At 37.0% G+C, this 19,233-nt stretch overlaps 1 protein-coding gene across 3 annotated transcripts in view; it reads left to right on the forward strand.

Annotated features, from left to right (window-relative positions):
• Window positions 1-17,829, forward strand: part of SEC22A (SEC22 homolog A, vesicle trafficking protein) — an 81,774-nt gene extending 63,945 nt beyond the window's left edge. For all 3 annotated transcript variants that reach the window (XM_070788711.1, XM_019956663.2, XM_019956670.2), the window contains 2 exons: window positions 7,431-7,496; window positions 17,206-17,829. In XM_070788711.1, coding sequence (XP_070644812.1) covers window positions 7,431-7,496; window positions 17,206-17,406 — 267 coding nt within the window. In that variant the 3' untranslated portion in view covers window positions 17,407-17,829. The remainder of the gene's footprint in view (window positions 1-7,430; window positions 7,497-17,205) is intronic.
• The last annotated feature ends 1,404 nt before the right edge of the window (window positions 17,830-19,233 follow it).

Raw genomic sequence — 19,233 nt, forward strand, 5'->3', positions numbered from 1 at the left:
TCCACCCTGCCCCCACTGACTCCCACTTTTGTCTCTCTCTAAACCTCTGCCCCATGTTTCCCCAGCCTGTAGCTATTCATCTGTTTTTCATATGCTTCCTCTCTACTGGCTCTGTTCTCTCAGCTCATAAGTATGTTATAGCCTGCTGATCTTAAAAAAAACAAACAAAACACCCCTAAAAAACTTCTAGATGTATGTTCCCTCCTAATATTTTGAAAGCATAGACTACACTGTGCCCCTATTCCCTTACCTCTGTTCTCTTGGTTGACCATGATCCCTTTCTGCCCTTATAATTCTTTCAGTGACCATTAAGTTCACCTGTGTCCTTCGGGTAACCAGATACTGCAGCCGCTCTAGAGGTCTTGTTTTACGTGTCCTGTCTTATCACACATGTTGTTCAGTGCTTGCTTTTGAAAATAATTCATTGTTTAAATTCAAAAATAATGTTTATTTTAGAAAACTTAGAACCAAATAAAATAGATCACTGTTAATAGTTTCATGGTTTACTTTATTCTTGACATAATCTCATCCCTTCATTTCCATGAAACAATTTTTCCTATTGTATCTTTTTTCCTTTCTCTTCTTGTTGTTCAGTTTATTTGGTAAATTTTGTCCTCCACCTGTCCTTTAAATTGTAGGGTTTGTGTCATGTGCTTGGCTTTATATTCTTTTAAGTCTACATCTTCTTGGATATTTTCATAATGACTTTTAAAAAAGTTAATGTGTGTATATCTACAGACATCAATAGTCATGCATACACAAGTAAAATATGTACATGGTAAATTTCAAGCCTGTAATTTTCATAATAGGCAATTCTCTTCCCATTTCTCCTCCCCAGAGTCAACCACTGGTGTATCCTTCTAGAGAGACTATGTGCATATGTTAGTGAAATGAAGTGAAAGTTGCCCAGTTGTGTCTGACTCTTTGCAACCCCATGGACTATACAGTCCGTGGAGTTCTCTAGGCCAGAATACTGGAGTGGGTAGCCGTTCCCTTCTCCAGGGGATCTTCCCAACCCAGGAATTGAACCCAGGTCTCCTGCATTGCAGGTGGATTCTTTACCAGTGAGCCACCAGGGGAGCCCATATATGTTAATACGTATGTATTTATAGATTTACTTATATATTCTTTTAAAATTATTCCTTTGTAAATGTCAGTGTATTATTCATATTGATTTGAATCTTTTTCCATCTAACTATGTAAATCATTTCATGGCAGTATATAGAGATTCTTGTTAGTGACTGAAAAGCATTTTTTTTTTTCATTTGTATCCCTGTTTCCCCCACCACACACCATTTTATTTTGAAAGAATTCAGACTTACAGAAAGGTTTTAAAAAGCAATACAATTAACAGCTACCAAACCATTCAATGCCACAGTAATCCAAGTCTGTGCCCCAACCAGTAATGCTGACGAAGCTGGAGTTGAACGGTTCTATGAAGACCTACAACTAACACCCAGAAAAGATGTCCTTTTCATTATAGGGGACTGGAATGCAAAAGTAGGAAGTCAAGAAACACCTGGAGTAACAGGCAAATTTGGCCTTGGAATACAGAATGAAGCAGGGCAAAGGCTAACAGAGTTTTGACAAGAGAATGCACTTGTCATAGCAAACACCCTCTTCCAACAGCGAAAGAGAAGACTACCATGGACATCAGCAGATGGTCAATATAGAAATCATATTGATTATATTCTTTTCAGTCAAAGATGTAGAATCTATACAGTCAGCAAAAACAAGACCGGGAACTGACTGTGGCTCAGATCATGAACTTCTTATTTCCAAATTCAGACTTAAATTGAAGAAAGTAAGGAAAACCACTAGGCCATTCAGGTATGACCTAAATCAAATGCCTTACAATTATATAGTGGAAGTGACAAATAGATTCAAGGGTTTAGATCTGATAGACAGTGCCTGAAGAACTATGGATGGAGGTTCATGACATTGTACAAGAGGCAGTGATCAAGACCATCTCCAAGAAAAAGAAATGCAAAAAGGCAAAATGGTTGCATGAGGAGGCCTTACAAATAGCTGAGAAAAGAAGAGAAGCTAAAGGCAAAGGAGAAAACGAAAGATATACCCATTCGAATGTGGAGTTCCAATGAATAGCAAGGAGAGATAAGTGATCAATGCAAAGAAATAGAGGAAAACAATAGAATGGGAAAAACTAGAGATTTCTTCAAGAAAATTAGAGATACCAGGGAAAATTTTCATGCAAAGGGCACAATAAAGGAAAGAAATGTTACGGACCTAACACAGGCAAAAGATATTAAGAAGAGGTGGCAAGAATACACAGAAGAATTATACAAAAAAGATCTTCATGACCCAGATAACCACGATGGTGTGATCACTCACCTATAGCCAGACTTCCTGGAATGCAAAGTCAAGTGAGCCTTAGGAAGCATCACTACGAACAAAGCTAGTGGAGGTGTTGGAATTCCAGCTGAGCTATTTCAAATCCTAAAAGATGATGCTGTGAAAGTGCTGCACTCAATATGCCAGCAAATTTGGAAAACTCAGCAGTGGCCCCAGGACTGGAAAAGGTCAGTTTTCATTCCAATCCCAAAGAAAGGCAATGCCAAAGAATGTTCAAGCTACCCCACAATTGCCCTCATCTCACACACTAGCAAAGTAATGCTCAAAATCCTCCAAGCCAGGCTTCAGTAGTACATGAACCATGAACTTCCAGATGTTCAAGCTGGTTTTAGAAAAGGCAGAGGAACCAGAGATTTAATTGCCAACATATGTTGGATCACTGAAAAAGCCAGAGAGTTCCAGAAAAACATCTATTTCTGCTTTATTGACTTTGCCAAAGCCTTTGACTGTGTGGAATCCAACAAACTGTGGAAAATTCTTAAAGGGATGGAAATATCAGACCACCTGACCTGCCTCCTGAGAAATCTGTATGCAAGTCAAGAAGCAACAGTTAGAACTGGACATGGAACAACAGATTGGTTCCAAATCAGGAAAGGAGTATGTCAAGGCTGCATATTGTCACCCTGCTTATTTAACTTATATGTAGAGTACATCATGAGAAATGCCAGGCTGGATGAAGCATAAGCTGGAATCAAGATTACTGTGAAAAATATCAATAACTTCAGATATGCAGATGACACCACCCTTATGGCAGAAAGCAAAGAAGAACTAAAGAGCCTCTTGATGAAAGTGAAAGAGGAGAGTGAAAATGTTGGCTTAAAGCTCAACATTCATAAAACTAAGATCATGGCATCTGGTCCCATCACTTCATGGCAAATAGATGAGGAAACAGTTGAAACAGTGAGAGACTTTATTTTGGGGGGCTCCAAAAATTTGGGGGGGCTCACTGCAGATGGTGACTGCAGTCATGAAATTAAAAGACACTTGCTCCTTGGAAGGAAAGCTATGAAATTAAAAGACACTTACTCCTTGGAAGAAAAGCTATGATCAACCTAGACAGCATATTAAAAAGCAAAGACATTACTTTGCCAACAAAGATCTATCTAGTCAAAGCTACGGTTTTTCCAGTAGTCATGTATGGATGTGAGAGTTGGACTATATAGAAAGCTGAGCACTAAAGAATTGATGCTTTTAAACTGTGGTGTTGAAGACTCTTGAGCCTTCCTTGGACAGCAAGCAGATCCAACCAGTCCATCCTAAAGGAAATCAGTCCTGAATATTCATTGGAAGGACTGGTGCTAAAGCTGAAGCTCCAACACTTTGGCTCCAGTACTTTACCTGATGTGAAGTACTGACTCGTTGGAAAAGTCCCTGATGCTGTGAAAGATTGAAAGCGGGAGAAGAAGGAGACGACAGAGGATTAGATAGTTGGATGGAATCACCGACTTGATGGACATGAATTTGAGTAAGCTCCGGAAGTTGTTGATGGACAGGGAAGCCTGGCATGCTGCAGTCCATGGGGTTACAAAGATTCAGACACGACTGAGTGACTGAACTGAACTGTTACATACCTGCCATTCTTTCTTCCTTTCTCTCTTTATTTTCTTTTTTTCTGAATCATTGGAAAGTAAAATTGTCAGTATTATGACAGATGTATTCCAAAATTATTCAATATGTCTGTCTTTAGGACTAGAACATTCTCCTGCGTAATCACAATACCTTTATTAAACCAAAGAAACTGAAGACCAATGCTGCTGCTGCTGCTAAGTCACTTCAGTCGTGTCCGACTCTGTGCAACCCCATAGATGGCAGCCCACTAGGCTCCTCTGTCCCTGGGATTCTCCAGGCAAGAATACTGGAGTGGGTTGCCATTTCCTTCTCCAATGCGTGAAAGTGAAAAGTGAAAGTGAAGTCGCTCAGTTGTGTCTGACTCTTCGCAACCCCATGGACTGCAGCCCACTAGGCTCCTCTGTCCCTGGGATTCTCCAGGCAAGAATACTGGAGTGGGTTGCCATTTCCTTCTCCAATGCGTGAAAGTGAAGTCGCTCAGTCGTGTCTGACTCTTCGCAACCCCATGGACTGCAGCCTACCAGGCTCCTCCGCCCATGGGATTTTCCAGGCCACAGTACTGGAGTGGGGTGCCATTGCCTTCTCCAGAAGACCAATGCAGTATTAGCTAATAATAAAATCTATTTTTAGATTTCACAATTCATATTTGACCCCAAATATCCTTTATATTTATATTTTTTCCTCTCTACAGTCTATCAGCCAGTCAAGAAATATATTTTGCATTTCGTTGTCATACTCCTTTATTTCATTTAACTACTATTTAAATATTTGACTACTGAACTAGATCTCTAGGTTAAACTCTTCCCTGAAGCTGACTTAAATGGCTACTAAACTTATTTTTTGAATATCTCATGAGCAACTCCAAAATACCTGAGTCCAGAATGAACTCATATTTTCTTCCCTCAAGCCCATTTTTCCTCCTATATTCCCAACTTAGTGTTTGTGCATGCTTAGTCTCTCAGTCGTGTCCGACTTTTTGTGACTCCATGGACTGTAGCCCGCCAGGCTCCTCTGTCCATGGGGATTCTCCAGGCAAGAATACTGGAGTGGGTTGCTACGCCCTGCTCCAGGGGATCTTCCCAACCCAGGAATCGAACCCAGGTCTCCCACATTGCAGCACCTGAACCACCAGGAAAGGCCAACTTAGTGTATGGTATCATTCAAATGTTGCCTAAATAGGAGACCTTGGAGTCATCCTATCCTCTTAAAACTGTACAAGCTACTCCGTTTGCCTGGAATTCTTGTCCTACCTTGCCTACTGGTTTATCCTTCAAGATGCAAATTAAGCTTTACTTTCTGTGACAAACCTTCCCTGATCCTTTTTTTCTCCAGAATTAAATGTGTCTCCAGTAGGCTCCCTTAGTACCCTATACATACACCTATCCCATCAGTTACCACTTTGGATGTAAATTGTTACTTTCTATATCTGCCTTCCTGATTAGAGTTGAGCTTCCTCATTTTGTGTTAACTTGTTTTCTGTCCTTGGTTGCATAACACAGTACTTGGGCCATCAGTGTTTAATGAATGACTATTTTTTGAAAGAAGAATATGTTTATAAATATTCTCTTTACTAAGTGGAAATAAAGATTTTCCAAAGCACAACTCAATTTGGCATTCATTTGTTGAATTCCCACTTTGTGCACAGTTTCTTGCAAGTAGTAAGATTCATTTTCTTCCTTGAAGGACGGTTAGGATCTCAGTGAGAAAACAAGGCTAGCACATTAGAGATTTAAACAATATTGAAAGGTAATCCTAATTATCTGATAAATGATACATATAGTAACCTTTGAGAAGGAGAAATTAGTGAATGTTTTTGAATACTTACTGTGTCCGTTACTGTTCTTTGTGTTTCCAAATATTATTGATATTTCATTGACTCTGTACAACTTTTATTTTCAAAAAAGGGAATTGGAGTTAAATATTAATAATAGTCCATGGTCATACAGCTAGCTAATAAATAAAGATTTGAACCCAGTTCTGATCTACTCCAGAAACATGCTGTTAAGTGTTCCAAAGGCAATTAAGAGAGTTATAAAGTGATAGTGTAAATTTAGGGAAAATATAATATTCGATTTTAAGACAATAATGAAATTATTGTATAGCCCCACGGTTAAAGGTTATGTAATCATTACAAATTAAATGGTTGAGAAATATTTAGTATCTTAAGAACATGTTTTATGATATAGTGTGAAGTACTAAAAAATACATAAAAGTATGATTCCATTTTTTCAAAGTACATATATTTTTGTACAGAAAGGATTAGAAGGAAGTACATAAATGGTTAGCAGTAATTCTCCCAAAATTGTGATATTATGTACTATGTGAGTTTCTTCTTTGTAACATTTTGTTTCAGGTTCTCTACAATGAACATGAACTTTTATAATCAAAAAAGATCATTGAAAGGACAGAAGAAAAAACAATCAAGCAGAACTTATTTAAAAGTCTTAGAATTATTAAAGTAGAAGGGCTTTTTCTTGACCTTCCTTGTCTCTGGTATAGAACTGGTCTAACCATCCCAGACAGATTAATGGTTTCTATTTTAAGATCCTCTCACTAGGATAAGCCATTTTCTCTCTGCCTTACAGGCACTTCTGTTGCCCAATAGCAAATGGAAAAGGAATTGTTCGCTTTATGTTATTTCAAGAACTCATGGTCCTGAGAGACACTCCCATGTCTTCTGAAAATTTTTATTGTATAGAGAGATTTTTTTTTCTAAAATAAGGGCCAAATTTAATGTTTCTACCTAGAAGAAAAGAAATTTGATGCTCCTGCGTGGGCTTTATGTTCTACTCCATCAAAAGACATGAGAAATACAGATATTTAAAAGGAACCAAAGAGGAGTAGAAAAAAATGGGTTTTTACGTGTCTCTATTAGTTTTCTTTTAAAAGAAATACTCTTATGCATAATCTATCTCTGTTTTTCCTGAGTGATTTTAACATAATACATGTCACTGAATTTCCTCATTGGGATTTAGCACACTCTAGTGGACAGTAGCTTTTCAATTTTAGTTGTCTTTTTTAAAAAATTTTAATCATGTCAAATGACTTCATTGGACAGTTTGGTGATGTGCTAGTTCTAGATGTAAACTATCAGTATTTATTTGAGTCAAATAGTAATCCCAATAAGCAGGCCTAGCTTTATAGGCTGCTGGGGTATTGTATATTTTCATATGGTTTCTTTAGTGGAAAGTAGAGACACGTTTAACGTTACGCGGAAACTTGTTTCCATTGGCTTTCATCTTCTCTTGGGTAAGATATAATTGATGGGGAAGCCCAGACCTAGAAGAACACTGGTAGTCTTCCCCTACCTCACACTCTCAGGTTCTTATGATGTGTTTTATGTTTCTCTTTTAGGACTCTTGAGTATTTTTATATTCCACTTTTGAAAATTTTGACCATTTGTGCATAAAGGTCATATCCTATCCCAATGGATTGTTTTTGGAAATGGGCTTCCACAGAAAGAATAACTTTTTATTTTATTTTTGCAGAGTGATGGTGAGGACTTAAATTACATTGTTGCATTTTTTCTTGGAACAGCAGCCTGCCTTTACCAGGTAGGTTCTCTCTCATTTTTAAGAAATACCTTCCTGTTATTGCTCATTTCAGGTATCATTTCTAATTAACTTCTTGTGCGCTTTAAATAAGATAATGTCTGAGTTCTTTGCCTCGTTTTTCAGTTTGAGCCTCTGTTAGCTTTGTGACCCTTTTGAATGAACATAGATCCCAGTGAATTCAGTGTTAGCCCTCTTCCTGTGCTGGGGCTTCATTGGCAGCAGGTCATCAGCCTGTGGCAGTAAAGGCTACTTCTAGATATTCTGGTGACTTATTATTCTACTTGCAGCCTCTGCTTCTACTCCAGGTTGAGGATTTTGTATTTTTGAGGTCTGTGAAGAGGGAACAGCAAAAGCAGGATTTTAGGATATTTAATTTAGCAATGATGAATAGGGCAGATTGTCAGAGCAGAGAGACTACAAGTAATGATATTAGTTTTGAGGCAGAAGGTAATGAAAGCCTAAACTATGGTAATGGCAGTGAAAGTGAAAGTGGCTCAGTTGTTTCCAGCTCTTTGCAACCACATGGACTACACAGTCCATGGAATTCTCCAGGCCAGAATACTGGAGTGGGTAGCCTACCCCTTCTCTAGGTAATGGCAGTAGGGATAGGAAAAGAAAGGACGCTGAGAAGGAAGACTCCCTGAGATTCGAAGACCAGGTAGATCTGAGACTTCAGGAGAGAGGAGGTTTTGTACCTGAATCATAGGGAGATACATACTCTCATTTACAAGACCAGAGGAGGCACAGATATGTTAGAGAAGGGAGATTTAACCATGCTGATTACCCAGATTCAAGTGTTTTTGTTGAAACATGTTAGAGCAAGCAAGGCCTTTTGACTTAACACTTATAGGTGTCACATTTCTCTGTCTTGCATAGAAAAATGTTAGATGCAGTCCTGCAAATAAAAGGGTACCTAAAACTCAGAAGAAATCTTTAGGGAAATATATTAAATATATGCATTTGACTTTTATGTGAAGACATTAGAAATTTTAGTTTCAGTGGCCCCATTTTTTAAATTCCCCTAGTTTTTCTTAATCATTTATATTAGCTTTAGAAATTGTTTTTCTGTCAAATTTGACAGATTGAGTTATAATGAATGACATTTCATGCAGGAGATATGAAAGCTTGTCTTCATTGATGTCACACGTATTTTAATTTTATGAAATATTCTTGTGCAGATTTCGTCCTTTAATCTCTACAGGCTATCACAGAGGGTATATCATCCTCACTTTTTTGAAAAAGAGAAATCTGAAGCAGTTTCAATACTATCCTGAGATCACATAGCCAGCAAGTGGTAGATTCAGAACTGAACTGGGTCTTCAGATTTTAAATGTCATATTCATTCCACTATATCATGCTATCTCTAAGCAAAATTCCTATATTTGCATAACTTTTATAATGCTGTAAGTGTATAACTTAATAACATATGCACTATTTCATATTCTAAAACAATGTGAGGTAAATATTAACTTTAAAATAGTCTCATGAATGATTATCCTTATAAAATATACTTTTAGCTGTTTTACCTTAATGAAATAATTTTAAATGCTAATAATAATGCAAAAATGTGTTGAGCTCTTCCTTTGTGGTAAGCCCTTTACATTCCTTACGCCATTTGATCCTCAAAGAAAGCCCCACACTAATCCTATTATTATCACCATTTTTCACAGCAGCCTAGACCGTTCTTACAGTCAGTCAGTGACTTGAAGCTAAGTGATCTTAGAACCAGTGCTCTTGCCAAGGATAGGCATACCTCTGTAACTTTCTCAGAACAGATGAAAGTATTGATAGTTTTAAGAGTAGCCTCATGATGGAGCAATGTCACCCAGGTCTTCTTTTAACTTGAGAAGTAAACAGATAAATACTTTAAAAAAGAAAATTAAAAAAACAATGTCCTTCATATTGACAGGCTTGAAACTGAATGCTTTCCAAATATGATTAGCATATTTCTATAATTTCCCCATAGGAAGAATTAAGTAGCTTTTACCATGTGATATGCTGTATCTCCAATTTCAGGATATTTTTTAATCTCCTTTAGATCAGACCTCAAAGACTGCTACTGCATGGTTTGTTGCCTTTTCCTCCAGGCTCTGGATACTTACAGAATCACAGGGTTCAGTCAGATAGAGATCATCTTGATATGGAACATTTACAATAGGAAATCTGGGAATTCCCTGGCAGTTCAGTGGTTAGAACTCCATGCTTCCACAGCAGAGGGCATGGACTCAATTCCTGATCTGGGCACTAACATCCTGCAAGCTGCATTGCATGACCAAAAACATAAAGTAGGAAATCAGAAGAAACTAGAGATTGTGCTTTTCCTTCTGTGTTTTATTTTGGAAACCTTTAGACTTATAGAAAAGTTGAGAAACTGGTACACCTAGAATCACCAGTTGTTAACATTTCACAACATTTGCTTTAATCTCATTCTTTTTTTGTATGTTTTTGTATATGGGGTATATGCTCATTGTTTACAATGTAAGTTGCAGATAAAATGAATATGTGAAGTTGTTTTTCTTATTAGACTCTTTATTTTGAGATAATTAGACTCACCTGGAGTCATAAAGCGTGCTTACGTAACATTTATCCATTTCCCCGCAATGTAACCACCTTGGAAAGCTGTAATACAACATCACAGTGCATATTGATGCTGTCAAGTATATAACAGTCCTTACCATAAAGACTCCTCATGTTGCCCTTTATAGTTCCCTCCTGCCCCAGCCCCAACCCCTCTTTAATCTCTGGCAACCACTCCTGTGTTCTCCATTAATATAATTTTCTCATTTTGAATGTGTTATATGAATGGACCCACATAGTATATATAACCTTTTGTGGTTGGCATTTTTTATTCAGCATAATATTCTGAAGGCTTATCCGTGCATGTGTCAGTGGTTTGTTCCTTTTTATTGCTGAATTGTATTCCATGGTATGGCTGTACCACAGTTTGTTTGATCTTTCACTCATTTAAAGGACATCTGAATTGTTTCTAGTTTTTGGCTATTATAAATAAAGGTGCTATAAACTTTCATGGTTGGGATTTTGTGTGAAAAAATTCTTCATTTCTCTGAGCTCAGTGCCCAGGAGGACAATTACTGGGCCGTGGTAGTTGCATGCTTATTAAGAAACAAACAGTTTTCCAGAGTAGTGTACCATTTTACATTTGGCATTGTGTGAATGACCTAGTTTCTCTGCATCCTTGTCAGCGTTTGGTGTTGTCTGTATTTTTTTTTTTAAGCCATTCTGATAAATGTGTAGTGATAATCTCATTGTGGTTTTAATTTTCATTTTCCTAGGGGCTAATGATGTTGAAAATAGTTTCATGTTTGCCACCTGTGTATCATCTTGGGTGAAATGTCTGTTCATGTCTTTCGCCTATTTTCTAATGGGATTGTTTGTCTTTTACTGTTGAGTTTGAGAGTTCTTTATATATTTTAGATATTAGTCCTTTGTCAGATATGTAGCAAATATCTTCTCCCAGTCTTTGCTTATCTTTTCATCCTCTTAAGAGTCTTTTGTAGTTCAAGTATTTTAAATTTTTATGAAGTTTAATTTATCAGTTTTTCCTTTTTTTCCCTCTACTGAATTGCTTTTGCATTGAAAAAATCTGTTGGGCATGTTTATGTGGATCTGTTTCTGGAGCCTCTGTTCTGTTCTGTTGATCTATGTGTCTGTTCCTCTGCCAGTACCATACAGTTTTGATTACTTATGCTATTAGTAAGTCTTTAAAAAAAAAAAAAGATTATTTTTATTTTTTGGCTGTGGTGGGTCTTTGTTGCTGCACATGGGCTTTCTCTAGTTACCGTGAGCAGGGGCTGCTCTTCACTGGTGTGTGGGCTTCTCACTGTGATGGCTTCTGTTGTTGCAGAGCACAGGCTCTAGTTGTACAGACTTCAGTAGCTGTAGCACGTGGGCTCAGTAGTCGTGGCACACAGGCTTAGTTGCTCCAGAGCATGTGGGATCTTCCTGGGCCAGGGATTGAACCAGTGTCCCCTGCATTGCAAGGTGGATTCTTAACCACTGGACCACCAGGAAAACCCTAATAAGTCCTACAATTTTCTTAATAGTTATAGAGCTATCCACATAATTGTTTACAATGGATGGTTTGCATTTTATGAGGAAATTGTCCATTTCACTTAAGTTATCAAATTTGTGTGTTGGATGGTTGTGGTATTCCCTTACTATCCTTTTGATGTCTATAGGATATGTAGTGATATTTCTTATTTCAGTCCTCATATTGATCATTTGTATCTTCTCTTTTCTTGATCATTCTTATTAATTTCATTGATCTTCTCACAGAGCCTGTTCCTTGTTTTATTGTTTTTTTTCCTATTTTCTATTTTATTGATTTCTGCACTACCTCCGTGGTTTCTTTCCTCATGTTTGCTCTGGGTTTATTTGACTCTTCTTTTCCAGGGTTCTTGAGGTGAGAGCTTAGATGATTTGATTTGAGAATTTTCTCTTTTTTAATGTGTACATTTAATATTACAGATTTCCCTCTTAGTACTTCTTTAGTTCTATTCCATACTTTGAGATGTTGTATTTTCATTTAATTCAGTGTATTTAAAATTTTTTTCCTTGCAGTTTCCTCTTTGGCCTGTGGATTATTTAGAATTGTGTTGCTTAGTTTCCAAGTGTTTGGATATTTTCATTTTCTTTCCATTATTGTAGTTTGATTCCATTGTAGTTTGATAACATAGTCTGTGTGATTTCAGTTATTTTACATTTGTTGAGGTTTGTTCTGTGGCCCAGAATATGTTTTGTCTTGGTATATATTTCATGGGCACTTGAATAGAATGTGTATTCTGTTGTTGTTAAGTGAGTGTTCTGTAAATGTTGATTAGCTTCTGTTGGTTGATAGTGTTGCTCAGTGTTTATATGTCTTTGCTGATTTTTCTGGCTAGTTCTATCAATTGTTGGGCTTCCCAGGTGGCACCAGTGGTAAAGAATCCACCTGCCAATGCAGGAGACATAAGAGATGCGGATTTGATCCCTGGTTCAAGAAGATCCCTGGAGGAGGAAATGGCAACCCATTCCAGTATCTTTGCCTAGAGAATCCCATGGACAGAGGAGCCTGGTGGGCTATATGGGATCCATGGGGTCCATGGGGTCACAAAGAGCTGGACATGCCTGAAGCGACTTAGCATACATGCATACTCAGAGGAGTATTGAAATTTTCAACTATAGTTGTGTATTTGTGTATTTATTATTTGAGTTCTATCAGTTTTTGCATCTCTGTTGTTTGGTTCATACACATTTAGGATTGCTCCATCTTCTTAATTGATTGATCTGTTTATCATTATATCCCTCTCTGTCCCTGGTTATTTTTGCTTTCTTTGAAATATTTTTACTTATTCATTTTTATTTTTTGGTCACACTTTCTGTTTCTTAGTTTCTCGACCAGGGATGCAACTTGTGCACCCTGCAGTAGAAACGTGGAGTCTGGACCACCCGGAAAGTCCCAAAATATTTTTATATTTATCTAATAGTAGGATAGCCACTCATGCTTGCCTTTGGTTAGTGTTTGCATGCTACATCTTTTTCAATCCTTTTACTTTAAACTTGCCTGTATCATTTGAAGTGAGTTTCTAGTAGATAACATAGAGTTTGTTATGTTTTTTTAATACATCCTGCCAATCTCTATCTTTTAATTGCTATATTTAAGCCATTTATATCCAGTGTAGCTATTAACATGTTAAGGTTTTTGTCTGCCTTCTTATATTTTGTTTTCAGCTTTTTCATTTTTATGTTTTATTGTTTGTGTCTTCCTGTGGATTACTTGAACTTTTTTTTAGAACTCCATTTTGTTTTATCTATAATGTTTTTGAATGTATTTCTTTGGATGACTTTTTAAATATTGCTCTAAGGTACTACATTTTACTTACTCAGTTTACTGGTGTCATCATTTTACTAGTTCAGGTGAAGCATAGAAATTGTAACTCTTTATATTTCTTTGTCCTCCTCTATTTATAATTGTCTTAAATATTTCCTCTACATATATTTAGAAACATATCAGACCCTGTTACAATTTTTACTTCAATCATCAAACATAATTTAGAAAATTCTTAAAAAGGCAAAGCTAGTCATTAACATGTATTTTTGCTGTACTCCTTTTCTATCCAGTGTTCCAAGGTTCCTTTTTTTTTGGTTTCCTTTCTGTCTAGAGAACTTCCTTTAGCCATTCCTTTAGAGTATATTTGTAGGTGATGAATTCTCTTCGTCTTCTGTCATCTGCTGCCGCTGCTGCTAAGTTGCTTCAGTTGTGTCCGACTCTGTGCGACCCCATAGACGGCAGCCCACCAGGCTCCGCCGTCCCTGGGATTCTCCAGGCAAGAACACTGGAGTGGGTTCTGTCATCTGAGAATGTCTTTATTTTTCCTTCATTCCTAAAGGATATTTTTGTTGGATATAGGATTCTGGATTGACAGCTAATTTTCTTTCAACACTTGAAAAATGTTGTTCCACTCTTATCTGAACTTCATAGCTTCTGATGAGAAATCCATTGCCTTTTTAATGCCAAGTGGAGGTGAATTTCTGCAGTCCTTCTTAGTCTCTAGTGATACACCATGGGGTGGGGTTGAGGGACTCCTACCATCCAGTGGAAATCAAAGTTCTGGCTTCCCACTTGCCTTCTCTGAAGCCCTGGAGAATTAGAACATTAGCATTAGAGCCTTAGAGCATGATAGGCTCCCCACATAGGCTTTGATGGGGTGAATGTGGGTGGTCACAGTTTGTGTGTGTGTATGTTTGGCTTTTTTGGTTTGTTTTGGTTTGGTTCTGGTGCTATTTGGCTGTAGTAGAATAGTTGTTGTGTACAAGTTTCTGTAGTGGAAAATCGCGTCACTCTTGGTCTTTTGGCTAGAGAAAGCAAAATTTTATTGAGTTTTGTTTGTTTTGTTGGTGTGCGTCCAGTGGTTTTCTACTTGTCAGCTTCTTCAGCTCCAAGTGTGGGGTATATGAGGCAAAACAAACAAACAAACTTAGGTAATTTACCAATGTGTCATTCCTTGAGACTTAAGGTCCTTAGCGTGTCTTCCTTCTTCTCTTTATCATCCAGAGTCATCTGATACTTGTTTGATATATCATGTCCAGGGTTTTTAGTTGTATCTAGTGGAAAGAATAGAGGAAAGTGCATCGACTCCATCTTCCCAGAAGCAGAGGTTCCTGCAGTTTTTTTTTTTTTAAAGTAAGTTACAAACATCAAGATATTTCACCTCTGGAAACTTCAGCATGTGTCTTTTGAGACCAGAGACATCGTTCTGTTGTACATAGCCATGATACCTTTATCACACCCAAGAAATTTAACATTGATACAATATTACCTAACATAGGATTCATATTCAGATTATGTTGTCTCCAAAATGTTTTCTATAGCTCTTTTCCTCTGATTTCAAATTGTGCATTGTGCATTGTGTGTTTGGTTGTTGTGTATCTTTTAACCTACAATGCCATCTCCTGGCCTTTTTGTTGTTCTATTTTGTTTTGGTCTTTCATAACCCTGACATTTTTTAACAGTCCAGGAAAATACCTTATAGAATGCCCCATAATCTAGATGTGTCTCTTGTGATTAGATTCAGGTTAGTTATTTTGGTGACCATACTATGTAGTATAGTATTCTGTATACCTCTAATTTCATAAGTCAAGAAGCATGTAATAAATTTGATCATTGATTAAGTGATGCCTAACAGATATCTCCATTGCAAAATTATCTTTTTCCTCTTTGTAATTAATAAGTAATCTGTGGGGTACAGACCATTATCTTTAAAGCCTTTGAAAACCACAAATTAAATATTTATTTTAAAAAAATACGAGGTACTCTAGCTCTTCTTCATAGTAGAATTTCCAGTTAATAAATGTAGAGAATGATGGAAATTGAAAGCAACTGTTTGGCAAACACCTGTGGCAGGCAGGAATCATCAATAGATACTAAAATTAGTGGGCAAAATATGATGGGATAGAAATCTACATAATCTCAAAGTATCCTCCTACAGGATACTGATTACAAGGAGAAAAATAGTAACTAGTGGAGAAACCTGTTGGATACCACCTTACCAAAAGATGAGAGTTAATAAGTAATTTGACACATCACACATTACCTCTTTGGTATTCTTCTTTCCAAAATTGGATATCCTCTATTCAATTTTGAGACAATATCAGGTGAACCAAAATTAAGGGCCATTTTACAAAATAACTTATCAGTATTCTTTAAATTGTTAAGGTCATGGAAAACAAAGAAAGACTTGAGCTATTAAAGATTCAAGGAGACCTGACAACTAAATGAAATATGGAGTCCTGGGCTGGATTCTGGACCAGGAAAAGGGTCTTATGGGACAGCTAGCAAAACTCAAGTGAAGTCTTTAGGTTACTTAATAGTATTAAAACCAATGTTAATTTCTTGTTTTGATGATTATACTGTGGTTATATGACGATAACATTTGGTTGGGGTAAAAAGCTTTTGCAACTTTTCTGACATTTAAAATTATTTCAAAAGAAAATTTATATTTGTTTTTCAACTTTTTAAATTCAAAACACTCGAATAAAATAAATTTTTCCAATTAAATTTTGCTTGGATAGCAAACACAGTCCTGATTTGTGTAAGAACTAAACACATTAAGCAGAACATCACATTCTTTCTGTATTGTCACAAACACTCTAATGTTCTTCTGGTTCTGAAGTCTGGATATAATGTCACACAGAGACTTGCACCTCTTTCCTAAGACTTTGTGATCATATGTAATTCCTATATATCCCAGACTTGGAAAGCAGTTCATTGATTCAACAGATTTTTATTGTGCACTTATTGTATACATACCAGGCACTGTTTGGGGCAATGGAGAAAAGTGAGTGAATAAGGCAGTTAAAAACCTCTCCCTCATGAAACTTGGATTTCATTGGAAGACTACAGATGACAAATAAAATAAGCATATTTTTGAAGTATGTTAATAAATGTAATATAGAGAAAAATAAAGGCAGAAAGGTGAATGCCAGGGTTTAGGTGCAGGGGAGTACTTTATCTTCTAAATCACCACTCATTGCATCCTGTGTCCCATTTTTAAAAATCTTTTCTAGAACATAACTACTTGATTGTATATATATAAATACATATATATACTTATATATAAACTTTATAATCTGTCTTCTAGTAGAAGGTAAGCTCCATCTGAGTGAGGTCTTTGTTTACTTAAAACCAAAGAACAATGCTAAACAGATAAATAAATTTCCATTGAATAAATTCTCCCTCAAGTGTTCTCTCAGGTCCTAGTTTAGCCCCTTGCACTCAAGTAAATATTTGCTGATTTCATTAATATACAGATTCAGGTTATATGAGCCCATTTTGCTGAATAACTTGTATGAGTTTTTTTAACTTTTCTGGGATAAGAACCCTTAAGATCCTAAGACTGCTTCTTAGTTGCCTGTCATCTTGAGGAATTTGTTTAGCTTGTTTGCATGGAAGCTATCTCTTTTAAATATGATACAAAACGCTTTTCCTTTTGAAAAATGAAAAACATAAAAGGAGAAACCTATTTCCCTCTTAAGCTGGAGCTTTCATAGCTGAATGTCTTAAAGATATTACATTGTCTTATCTGTAGTTGAAAAATCCCCTTACTCCACTTTCATATTTCACCCTGTGGCTTGTTAAAGTTTTATAGTTGCAGCATCTATTTCTTCTTCCTATAACCCTAATCATCATTCATTTTTATATTTTCAACAGTGTTATTTACTTGTCTACTATACCAGCTGGCGGAATGTCAAATCTTTTTTGACTTTTGGTTTAATCTGTCTATGCAACATGTATCTCTATGAACTGCGCAATCTCTGGCAGCTTTTTTTTCACGTGACTGTGGGAGCATTTGTTACACTACAGATCTGGCTAAGGCAAGCCCAGGGCAAAGCTCCTGATTATGATGTCTGACACCATCCTTCAGACATACTGCCTTGCCTTACAGAGGAAAAGGAAGGACACTACCACTGTGCTGAAGAAACTGCTCACCACAAATGAGAAGCTCTGCTTTCTTTCTCTCCAGCTGCCCTTTTTAAGTCAGCGTGGCATGCCTGTGAGCATGCAATACCTGGTAGGCAAATTCCTCTCAGCAGAATGTTGGCCATGATTATCATTCAGAAGATGAGGACACCTCTCTACAGGGCAGTGGCAGTGGAAGAACAGTCAGATGCCATGGGAAGACTGGGCCAACAGCTCTGAATCACGGCTGGAGAATTCAATCCAAAAGCAGGTGTGGGACTTGCTCTGAGAACCAAGCAGGAACTCTACAACCCCAGTTTGCCTTTGTGAGGCATTAGTATAGACCAAATAAAAGATGCTGCAGTGAATTGGAAAGCTTATGTGTAAAACAAATGACTTACTAAATATTAGATCATTTGCACATTCATTGTACCATGAGTTTATGAAGTCCAGATTGGTGTGGAATGGTTTCTTTTTCCTTTTATATTTTTGCTTGAATGTTAACTCTGGAAATCACCTGATGTAGGAGAAGGCTGTGGTGAGCTCATCCCTGGAGCATCATAAGTATTGAAAACACAGTGAACATGTTTCTTTCCTAGACCACACTTACACCTTCTTTTGAAATCACTTTTTAAAAATATGTCATTTGGGCTATAGCCATTATTTGCCAAACTTCTATCACTTAAGTATTACATATGCTATTATTTACTTAATACTTATCTTTTAAATTTTAAAATATTTTAAAAAGAAACTAATCTCTACTCCAAGTGAAAAATCAGCATCAGTTTGCCATTAAAAAAAAAGAGAACTACAGAATAAATTAAAAATAAAACAGGATGTTGTTAGATTCTAACTGGATGCTGATGACTGCCAAGGCTCTGAATCCAAGAAGCCTACTCCTTCTTGTTGAGGTAAGAGACGTTACCTAGCCCCAAATGGGCTCTCTCTGTGGAATTATCAGAAATGTAAAAGAAAATTACAAAGGGAATGACATTCACACTGTGATTCAACATTATTTAATTCTGTGTTGTGTATTGCCTAAAGTCATATCACATGCCACCAAGTGATCTGGGTCCTGCCCTGTGGAAACACTGAGTTGTTCTAAAAGAATCAGAAGGTAGCTCTTCTCTCAGCACTTCTTATTATTCCTCTTACTATTTCATGGCTTCGAGGAGTTAAGCACCTACTGTCTAAGTGGTGCTTTTCGATAACTTTGTAAAGATTGTTTAAGCAGTTGTGAATTATTAGAGGAAGCACATTTTACTTCTTTTAGCAAAATCTACTACTCTTCTGGTTTTGAGGGCTTCCCGGTGGCTCAGATGATAAAGAATCTGCCTGCAGTGTAGGAGACCTCGTTTGATCTCTGGGTTGGGCAGATTCCCTGGAGAAGAGAGTGGACACCCACTCCAGTATTTCTTGCCTGGAGAATTCCATGGACGGAGGAGCCTGGTGGGGTATAGTCCGTGGGGTTGCACAGAGTCAGACAAGGACTGAGAGACTAACACTTTCACTTTCTGGTTTTGAAATCATCCTCATGAGTGGTTTTCTTGAGGAAAGATTCCAATTAAGGAATTCATAAGGTTTGAAATTTGATATCCAGAAAAACAGTGGACTCATTACATGTGATTCATGTTACTGGGTATATTAATTAAGCAGAAAAAATTGTCCAGAGGGGTAAAGTCACCAAACTGCATTGTTTCCAGAACCAGTTTATATAGGTATGCTTATAATGAGAAATCCTGCTTAACTACAACCTTTTTGCTACACTCTCCTTTTTAG

Source organism: Bos indicus, chromosome 1 (assembly GCF_029378745.1).
Source record: "Bos indicus isolate NIAB-ARS_2022 breed Sahiwal x Tharparkar chromosome 1, NIAB-ARS_B.indTharparkar_mat_pri_1.0, whole genome shotgun sequence".
NCBI classification, from domain to species: domain Eukaryota; kingdom Metazoa; phylum Chordata; class Mammalia; order Artiodactyla; family Bovidae; genus Bos; species Bos indicus.